General features: G+C 35.8%; 1 protein-coding gene across 1 annotated transcript; it reads left to right on the top strand.

Moving 5' to 3' along the window:
* The first annotated feature begins 4,939 nt into the window (after positions 1-4,939).
* LOC114742159 (nodulation-signaling pathway 2 protein-like) lies at positions 4,940-6,536 on the top strand. The gene is made up of 2 exons (XM_028930419.1): positions 4,940-5,486; positions 5,554-6,536. Exons 1-2 carry the CDS (start codon positions 4,940-4,942, stop codon positions 6,534-6,536), a joined length of 1,530 nt encoding a protein of 509 aa, XP_028786252.1.
* Positions 6,537-11,238: the final 4,702 nt, after the last annotated feature.

The raw sequence follows: 11,238 nt of genomic DNA, 5'->3' as shown, positions 1-11,238 counted from the left end.
TTTGACAGTGGGACAGTGAGAGACGGGTAGTGAGAGAAAGTGAGTAAAAGGAGAAGAGCTTCGGTGAGCTAGTGTTTTATGGCCGATTGAAGTGTATGATACCAGTTTTTGGGCTTGCATGTAGTGTTGATGCTCTGTTTTGAGATTACCGAACAGGGGCTTAATTTTTGGAGCTATGGATGTCGGTTTCTAAGATCTTGGAAAGAAAGAAAACAGAGTTGCGTTTTGATCTTCTTATCTGCATGTGATATCTGAAAGGCTGTGTCGGTGCTCTGGTTCTTGGTGGCCGAAACTGATAAATATAAGTGTGTACATATATATGTTTTGCGTGTGTGTATTCGGTCTAAAGGTCCTTCTCTTCGTCTCTGTTTCTTGAATCCCCCGACAGAGCATGTTATGGCTGTGAAGTGAGTGCTGTAACAGACTCAATATTTCTTGGTCTGTGTCGCTTTGAGTGCTGTCATGGGATTGGAATTTTATAATCTAAAGTAATAGAATAGATATATATATATATATATATAGATGTGCGTGGGTGTGCATGAGTGTTGAATCATAAAGGAAACGAAGAAAGAAGATGTGATTTATTTAAATATGAAGCTGCTTGATATTTGATTCTGTTAATGATGATTTTGTGAGACTGAACTTTGTTGTTCAGTTTATCAAGGGTATCGGGTTCGATAGAGATGAAGTGCAGTGCTCAAAATTGATCCAAACTTGCTGTCTCTTGCTTTTATATATATATATATATATATATATATATCTATATAGGTTCAGTTGGTTCAGGTTGAAGGATAAGAATGAAGTGTGATACACACACACATATTCGAGTGCTTGTGTACTGAACATGGGAGCTGGAAGTTAATGACATTGAATCTGGAAAATTTCCAGATTTGTCATATAGGAGCATTTGGAGTGTTTGGGTCATTCTTAAACGATGTCCTTCTTCAATTAGATCCGTTCCTTAATGAACTGATGAGCAAGTTCGAGCGAAGCACTGAGAAGGGATCGGTTTAGGTTTTATATATGTATATTTGTTGGTTGTTGTAATGAAGCTATGGGTTCAATGGAAAGGAGATGTTTAGAGCCTAGTATGAATATATATTTGTGCTGCTGTCCGAACAATGGGTACATGTTTGGAATTGTTTATGATTTTCAAGTTTGCTAAAGATTGGTCAGGTTTCATGAAAATTTAAAGAGATGAATGAAATTCAAATAAATGTGTGTGTGTATATATTTTTCTTTTTCCACGGTACCAACCACTTAATAGTGGAGTTGAAATTGGAATAGGGAGACATGGCGTTACCCTTAAATACAATAATTAAAGATAATATATTTGACTAAGATAACCAGTTACTAAGTAAAGTAACTGTTTGGGTTGAGATAAGGAAGGAAACCCTCCAAAGAGAATAGTTTAAATGAGAAAAATTGTCCAGGATGACCAACTATTATGTAAGGGTAGAAATTGAAAGAGATTGGGATTTAAAGAGAGTTATTTAATTTATAAATTATGTTGGATCAAGCATTAACCTACCTTTACTAAAATAATAGGTTTTGATATCTGCAAAAGCCTACCGAAGAAGCTAAGAGAAAGGAAACAAGTAAGGTTTGATTTTGAAGCAGAAGGTTCAGGTAGTATTTTTTTTCCTACCTTACACTTGTGTATGATTGCTGCATGTCTTTTGTGCCATATTGCTTTTCTAAAGCATGAGAACATGTAATCCTTAATTCCTTGCATGGATTATTTAGCCGTGATCATGTGCAGCTGTTAGACATGGGGCAGTGATTGCCAATTATTTGCGCGGCAGTGATTGCCAATTATTTACGCTTTATTTATTCAGCTTGTCTAATAGACATGGGGCAGTGATTGCCAATTATTTGCGCGGCAGTGATTGCCAATTATTTGCGCATTATTTATTCAGCTTGTCTAATAGACATGGGGCAGTGATTGCCAAGTATTTGCACCTTATTTATTCAGCTTGTCTATCTGTCATTGCGCATAAATGCTTAATTGCATTAGCTTGCAAGGTTATGTTCCACTTTGGCTTGTTTTGCATGCTTTATGTGATCTGCACATTTGTTTGATGGAAATTACTACTACGGGGATTCTTCGGAATCTCACCCCCTAATTTATGATGAACAGTGAAGGCTAGTAGCTAGAAGGACAAGGAGATTATTTAAGAAAAAGGTGGGCAGGTTGAAGAACAGAGATACCTGTTATAATTCTGTAAATTGTGTAGCAAAATATATGGGCAAGTAACTTTACTTGCTCTATGGAAATATTATTTTGTATCCTCTAGAAGAAGGAAGTGAGCATTGCCAGGTGCACGTTTATGCTGTCAACCAAGAGCGTTGCTTTATTTTTAATATAATATTATAAGATTGTATAGTATGAAATTATTTTAGGTGATAAAAGATTAAGTTGAAAGCAGGGTTGATATTGGATCACTCAACAGTTATCTGAAGGGTTGAGATATTTGATCAACGGATTCCAATGTTAAAGGAAAAAAAAAATTCCCTGTCTTTTCCCAGGACGGAAACCTGGCGTTAGTGATTCACAGACGTTAAAATGATCCTATTAATATATATAAAAGTGAGGTGTTGCATACCAATTTTTCGCATAGGATTATAATTAACATAGTTCGTATTTTACAGTTATTATTGGACCCTAATTGTTTGTGTCCCTTTTGATAACAAAATCTACTGGTTCGATTCTCTCTGTGAAAGCCCAACTGAAGAAACCAGAGATGTCATCGACACGTAGTTTATGTTTATATATTTATTACGTGTGAAGTTTATAAAAATATGCTCTAATATCTTTTTTTTTTTTTAATTGTTGATAGGGTTTTTCATAGTTTCAGTGTTGTGGCCAAGAAGCAAAATAGACAACCACCAATATAGATTCTCCCACAAGTATGTTGTTTTGAGTTAAATACTATTATATACTTTTAAATATTTTTCAATAATTAAAGTTAATATTTATAATCAAAGTCTAATATTCAATTTTATATTTCATTCTGTTAGTACCGTTATCAACAAGAGAGTGTTGAATGTGGATATTATGTCATTCGCTACATGAATGACATCATTGAGACAGGGGTGGCTGAGAAATTAGACGAGGCAAAGATAAATTAAATTGCATGTAATTCTTCAATCCTTTTTATATTTTTGATCAAGTTGACTATGTTATTTTTTATTTACAGGTATTTCAAAATGGTGCACCATATCAAATGGAAGAAATCAACTTGATGAGGGACACTTTATCAACAGCATTACTGCAGAATTTTGAAAATTTGAAATAGTTAGGTCATTCCTTAGAAAATTCATTGATAGATTTTTTTCTCTTGTTTTCCCCCTATACATGTTCTTTAGTTCTATTCTGCAAACAGAATTCAGTGACCTCCCTTTCACTTGTTACTATTCTTTATTTCATTGTTTCCCTTGTACTTTGCTTCTCTACTTTAATAAGCTTTGTGCCTATGTTAAAAGAAATTTCAATGCTTGTTGTATGTATATATTAACTAGCTAGTTGATTATTTGTTCATATGGTCATCTTGAAATTATTCTGCATATTCTGCATTGCCTAGATTTGGGTCTGTAAACTGCAAGGAGGTGAAAAGAAATTCACACAGAATTAAAAAAAATTTTAAGTTTTTAACGGCGGTTATTCAAATAACCACGTTAAAACAATAGACCATGGCAATTATTAATAAAACCACCGTGTAAACTTGACTTTCTACGGCGATTCTTTTAAAAACCACCATGGAAGCCTTGGAAAGTCAATTTTCTATGGCGGTTTGTAACTGTCATATTTTATTTACCTTTCAATGTTGACTGTATCTACTTCGCCTCTAAAACCACCGTGAAAAATCCTAAATAATCGCTGTTAAAAGTTTTTTTTTTCCTGGTGGTAGACGAAGATTCTTATGTCATGACGTACGCACACACGCAAACTATAACAGATTTCATTCACTCCCTTTATCCAATTTTCAAGTCGAATTCATTGGTTAGGCGAAAAAGTGCAATTAAAAAAATGGGTTCTTATTAGAGGCTAACACGTATCATTATACTTCTCCGTTCCTTAATATAGGACCTAATTGTTGATTTGGTTTTGGTTATAAATATAAGACCCATTTTTCATATTTATCAATTTTCTCTAAATTACTCTTATGGATACTCCCTCAACCATAATCAAGTAGAAGAGGGAGAGGAGGTACTAAGAAAGATGATTGTGGTGTTTTAAGAAAAACGTGTCACATTTTTTATAATTAACTAACTTACCTAACTTCCTTCATCTAATCAAATTAGTTAAATGAGTCTTATATTAAGAACTGGGAGAGTACAAGAATTTCCCCAGATCTTCTTAATATTGAGTTTCTTCGCGTAACGTGGCCATTTCGGTTAAGCTTCTACATATGTTCGTAATGATGTGAAACGTAATTGTGATTGGAAATGGACATTAATGATTAAACTAATCTCTTGGTTTTATAATTAATGCATATAGTTAACATCAGAGGCTCATTCATCCTATATAGGACATTCTAAAAATGCTGCCAAGTGCCGACACAAGAGAAAGGCGTGCAGTGGCTACTTTCTAGGAATAAAAACTATGTAATTAAAAGGCAAGTTGGTGTGTTTATCTATTATTACCAGATAACGATTGAAAATGTATATTCTTCACTTTCATATTATCCATTCTCGAACTAATACAATTTTTTCCTGTAAATTTGATTTACTAAACATTATACATAAAGATGTCAAACATATTTAGTATTATTAGTTTATCATATATCCTTCTTCTCTAACTAGCCGCTACGTTGGATTTATTTGTTTTCATATGTTTCTTCATTTCGCCTATAAATATTCAGAGAGCCAACTCACCATATCACCTAGAGTCTCTTTCTTTCTCCTTGGCGTGTAGAAATATTAGAATAGAAAGAAGATGGAGCCCGAGATGCTTGAGCCCTCTTGGTCATTCTATGGAGGCATAAGCTCAATTTTTGATCAAGTTGAGTCTTTTGACTTCAACATGGATACTTCAGTGTTCACTGCTTCAGAGGATACTTGTTCTGAGATTGCTTCCAATCTCCCCTTTCCTTCTACCATCTTCCTCGATAATCATGTCTACTGTACAATTGATGAGAACAGCCTTCAATTCCCATCATTGATTGATGATTTCTCCATGGATCTTGATGGTTTTGATCCCACTTTGAGTTCTCAAAGTCTGGCAAACCATGGATCTGCACAAGAGCTTGAGGGAAGCTTTCCTTCAAAGAAATTGTGTTTTGAGACAGAAGATGTTTGGACTTTGGAGTCCAACCCCATCTACGCAACCAGACATGTCTACACCATCAGTCATCATACCAGCAGAGGACGTGGAGATGGAGAACCAGTTGAGTCTTCCTCATGTTCTGGAAGCCATTGGAGAAGCCTTAGAGCAAGGACAGAACACACTTGCACAAGTGATTCTGAGACGCATCAGCCACAAAGTAAGCCCTCTTGGTGATCCCCTTGAAAGTCTGGCATTCAATTTGTCCCAAAATCATGATGCTACAGAGCAAGGGATTTTCATCAAACGGGAGGCCAGCAAAAGCTTCTTCCACGCTTTTAAGGCTATCTACCAAGGCCTCCCACACGGCAAAACTGCTCATTTTGCGGCCAATTCAGCAATTCTGGATTCCATACCAGCTGATTCAGAAGTCATACATTTAATAGACTTTGATATGGGAGACGGTTGTCAATGGCCTCCATTGGTGGAGGCTATCGCTCAACTGCACAAAACTTTGAAATTGACGTCAATAAGACACGAAGAAGAGGACAATCTTGATGCTGATTTTGCTTCAACCCAATGGAAATTTAAAGAAACCAGAAGGAAGCTCTATGAGCATGCCAAATCATGTGGTTTGAAGTTGAATGTGGAGGAAAAGAGTATAGAGGAATTGGCGACAGATCTCAAGAAATTGAACAAAAGGGGAGGGTATGGAAATGGAAAGAGAAGTTTTGTGACCTTCAATTGCAGGGCGGGTCTTCCACATATGGGGAGGGTCAGAAGTAGAAACCATGTCTTGGAATTCCTTAGGGTAGCAAAAGATTTCATCAAAAGCGCACCTTCTAACAGGGGAATTATAGCTTTTGGTGATGGAGAAGCCTGTGAGAAACTGAGAAACAGCAACAACTTCTTGTCATTCTTCAATGGCCATCTGGTGCATTACCATGCTTCTTTAGAATCCATAGAATCAAATTTCCCATCCCAATTCTCGGAGGCAAGAACAGCTATGGAGAATCCATTCGTAGCGCCGTGTATATCTTGTGAGGATTGGTTTCATAAGTGGGACGAGATGAGACAAGACGGAAATCTTCAAGCAGAAATAGATTTAGGGGGTGGAAGCTTGAGGGAAGAGACATTAACGGAAGTTGGAGAAATGCTGAGAGGAATGGAAGGGTGGTATGAGGTTAAGATTGAAGGCAATAATGGCAACGAGATGGTTCTGCAATGGAAAGGAACACAGCTTCTGAGAATTTCAATATGGGCAAATTGAAGTCCGTAATCCTCTTATAAGTCTGGTTTAGTTTGTAAAGATTTATTATTCGAATTTGTAAACCAAAAATATAAATACATGCTCACTGTATTCTTCCTGTATAGCAAATTTGATGCCATCACATTTATACATGAAGTGAATGGTTCTTTATATAAACAAGATTCTTACATCGAGTGAAATACGACCAACTTAACTCTACTCACAATAAACATTTATGTAAATGATGGTGCATGGAAGCCAATAATGGTTTCTAAGAAGGGTCCCCACATTTCTCACTTGATGTTTATTGATGATTTGCTTCTGTTTGGAGTCGCTAATGAATGCCAGGCTCGTTGTATGATGAATTGTCTTGAACAATTTTGTCAAGCATCAGCGGAGAAGATCAGTAAGAGTGAGTCCTCCGTCTTTTTCTCTCCTAGAGTTTCAGATAATGTCAGGATGGGTATTTGGGAGGTTACTGTTATGAGAATCTCCACTGATATAGGAAAGTATCTGGTATTTCCGATCATTAGGGGGGAAACCATCAGAAACTTTTCATTATATCATTGATAGGGTCAGATCTAAGCTGTTTACTTGGAAAGAGAACTGCCTATCACTGGCGAGTAGGATTACTTTAGTGCAATGACTCATTAGTGCTATCCCTCTATCTTATGCTTGTTGCTAAGTTACTTGTGACTATTTGTTCGGAAGTGGAGAGGTTACAGAGGAATTTTGTATGGGAAAAAAGCAACAATTCTCATGGATTCCATCCTATAGATTGAGATCAGTTGACACTCCTTAAGGATTATGGTGGACTTGGGCTTAAACGTTTATCTTCATTGAATAGGGCGTGTGGCACCAAAATTGCGTGGAATTTGATCACGGGATCCTCCTCTCTTTAGGCTGAGGTTTTATTGCAAAAATACATGCTAAGAAATGAAGTTAAATTGCTTGATGCAGCCGGTAGTGATTCTCCCTTGTGGAAATTTGTGTCCAAGCAGAAAGATAGGTGTCTTAGAAGTCTCACCTCAAAGGAGGAAGAAAGTGAGGTTGTTGATTGGGTAGCATTTGGTGCTTGGGATTTTGAACATTTGGCTAACATAGTCCCAAGCGAGGTTTTCCAGAAATTAATTACTATGTTGTCCCCCATGCCTGAATCTGGCACTGATGTTTTATAATGCAAGGGGTCGGTTGATGGATCTTTCTCTTTAAAAAGTGCCTACTACGTGATCGAGGAAAATCCCACAAATCTCTAAGGCCCAGTTTATTAGCAAATATGGAGATGGAGAGGGGTGGAGAGAATTCAAGTATTCATGTGAGTTTCTTTCAACAACCAGCTACCTACCAATGCTTGGAGAAGTGGTCTTCCACTTCTGCTGTTTGCCCGTTCTGTGACACTGGCATAGAGGATGTTATGCACATTCTTAGAGGAATTAGAGACTGCCGTTATGCTAGGAATATGTGGATTAAGTTGTTGCATCCCTGGTACTATTCCAGTTTTTTTGCAGCTTAATTAAGAGACTGGTTTGCTTTTAGTGTCAAAATAAATTTAGGTAATGACTTGAATTGCATGTGGAGCTTGATTTGGGGAGTAACCATATGGAAGCTTTGGGACTGGAGGAATCGTAGTATGTTTGAAAATTATTTTAGTAAGCCTACAGATCCTGTGTGTGTTTTCCTTCAAACATGGAAGAATTTTGCTCACCTTGGGATGGGTTAAGTTAAATATGGATAGTGCCACGTGCGTCACCAATAAGAAGGGGGGCTGTGGGGGTATTTTACGTGATAATGCTGGCAAGTGGATTGCTGGTTTTACTCATTTCATTGGCTTTTTGGATGCTAATGAGGCTGAAGAGTGGGCAATTTTAAAGGGACTCATGCTTGCCTGGGATCTTGGATTTAGAAGGATTGTACTTTGAGTCTGATTCAAAGAACCTGGTGGAAATATTATCTACTAAATCCTTTAATAAGCGAGCAAGTTTAGTCGCTGTGCAGCTTCTGAAGCTGATGGATTATTCTCGGGAAGTGTCTTTACAGCACATATCTCGTGAACAGAACAAGTTGGCTGACCCTTTAGCGAAGGACGATCTTTCAAGCTCTTTGATATTTGATTCTTGCCTGCTGTAGTCGAGATCTTTGGTTACCAAAGAGTGGATAGGACCTGATTGCCCGGGGTTTTAATTTTTGTGCTTGGGCGTAGCCCTCTTTTATACCCAAAAAAAAAAAAAATCAATAAACCAATATTCCAACAGCAGTATTCAGCATGCTAATTGGTATGGTTTATATATAAAGTTAAAAAATTATCCATTCGTCACAAATAAAAAAGTTAAACATAAATAAATCTCCTCATCATTGTTATTATGGCCAAGGCTCTGCAATCGGCTGGATAAAATGATGAAATTCAGATTAGATAGATTTCACCCAAAATAAATATTCTTTTGTTTGCTTTTGGGCTTCATTTTTTGCTTTCATACATTTGTGTGTGTGTGTGTGTGGATTCCTATAGAGGCTGATAATGAATATTCTCATTTTCATCGCTATGCTTACCCACTTTTCCTCTCCTCATTGCCTCTTCCCCATTGGGTGCACTGCTGCCAAGCATCTGAGACATAATAGTACTTAAAAAAAAAAAAAAACCAAGGCCGCCCTCTTATTTAACGAAACAAAACCGGAACGTTCAGCCAAAAAAAAAAAAAACAAAGGGGGAACGTCCAAATAACAAATAAGTGGAATTTCGGTAGGACTCCATGATTGATTTTAAAAAAAAGGAACAGAATGACGTTGGCTGGAGTGACGTGGGGGAGAGAACGCAACACATGAATCATGTGGTAATAAAGTGTTGTGGGGCTGTATCCCGTATGAAATGAGCAATCGAGCATAACATAATGTACATTGGGTAAATGGATGCCTGACACGTGTCCTCAACAGATGCTTTCATTAATTAAGAGTGGAGCTCTTGATATTGGTTGAATTAGTGAAACCAACTCATCAAAAATAATGGATTAGGATTGTCTAAAACACAATGTGCTAATATGGAGCCGCATGAGAGATCGGCTTAATAGGAAGAGATTGGATGGTGATATTAATTTCATATGCGTTTAAAAATATTTGTATCAATTCACCCAAAAAAAAAAAGTATTTGCATCAATATTTACAAACTTATTTTTTAATAAACTTTTCTTTACAACTTATCTTCTAATAAACTTTTCTAAAGCATAACTACTGTTAAATTCAATTTGAGACCTACGGGTCATTTCCCCAAGTCCATTACCCTCTTCAATTTTACCTCCATTCTCTTCAAACTTTGATGTTTGTACCGTTTCAGATTAATCCCCTCCATCCTTTGTCTCTTTTGAATAAAAAGATGGAATGCATTAATTGCTTTGCAAAAAGCATAACAAAACATGATTAAGGCAGAAATATTGGCTCCTACCTGGGTAACACCATCTGTGACACAGCAAGGTAGTGGCATCACATCATGATTAAGCTAGGTTTTTACATTAAAAAAATGTTTATAAACATACTAATAATATTATACCCCTCGTTTTCTTAATGTATAACCTGATTGTTAAATTGATCTTAGTCCTAATATAAGACCTATTTTTATATTTATCAATTTTTTCTAAAATTTTCCTCAACCATAATCAAGTGGAAGAGGAAGAGAGGATATTAAAAAAGATGATTATAGTGTTTAGAAAAAATATCTCATTTTTTTATAGTTAACTAGTTTACATAATTTTTTTAATATAATTAAATTAGTTAAGTAGAGATTATATTAACAACTTCAACAAAGTTTTGCACTGTCTTGGAAAGCGTAAAAGATTACTTTTAGGTCCTATTTGATACAAAATATTGAAAATGAAGGATAAGGATTGAGATTGGGGTTGAAAACATATGTTAAAAGGATGTTTAGTACAAACATTTTTTATCACATGGAATTAGGCAATCCCATGTAGGTGGGATTGGAGAATACCACTTCCTCTCATGATCTTCTTTAATCCTACATATATAGATTTATCTAATCCTAAATATCACACAATTACTTATACTAAATACCTTTTTAATATAGTTTTTCACTCTCAATCCTAATCCTTATCCCTCATTTTCAATGTTTCGTACCAGACAGAACCTTGGGGTCCATTCGTTCTTGGTCAAGGCAATGGGGTATTAGAAAAATAGACAATGCAAGGTAGTGGGATATTAAAACTTTATGGTGCATTAAAAAATTACTAACTCCGGTCGTAATTATAAGATCTTATTTGTAAACTACAAATAAGATCTTATAATTAGGATCAGAAATAATATAAAGCAAGGTGGTGGATTAAAAAGCTCTTATCAAGGTATCTTTAAGTTAGATATACATAAAAAAAAAAAAAACAAACTACAAGTAAGATCTTGTAATTAGGATCAGAAGTAGTATAAAGCAAGGTGGTGGATTAAAAAGCTCTTATCAAGGGATCTTTAAGTTAGATATACATATAAAAAAAAAAACAAAACAAAACAAAAAACTTCTATTTAGCCAAAGAGTATAATGTTGTACCCCTTCCATACTCAATATAGAAGCTAATTAGGATGTTCATTTTAGTTATAAATATAAAATCTTGATCTATTTTTTCTTTTATACTCCCTCCGTTCCTTATTATAAGAGACATTTGATGCTTATGGCATGTTCCTATATATAAGAGACACTTAAAAGTTGTCTCTACTTTTTTGTGTTGATTTC

Source organism: Neltuma alba, unplaced genomic scaffold, assembly GCF_004799145.2.
Source record: "Neltuma alba isolate B1F8T4 unplaced genomic scaffold, ASM479914v2 tig00003667_pilon, whole genome shotgun sequence".
In the NCBI taxonomy this organism is placed as follows: Eukaryota; Viridiplantae; Streptophyta; class Magnoliopsida; order Fabales; family Fabaceae; genus Neltuma; species Neltuma alba.
This window is presented reverse-complemented; position numbering and strand designations above follow the sequence as displayed.

Excerpts from the sequence above, each read along its gene's own strand:
- LOC114742159 (XM_028930419.1), top strand. The coding sequence starts at position 4,940 with ATGGAGCCCGAGATGCTTGAGCCCTCTTGGTCATTCTATGGAGGCATA. Across the intron at positions 5,487-5,553 it reads TGAGACGCATCAGCCACAAA|AGCAAGGGATTTTCATCAAA; the intron begins GTAAGCCCTCTT and ends ATGATGCTACAG.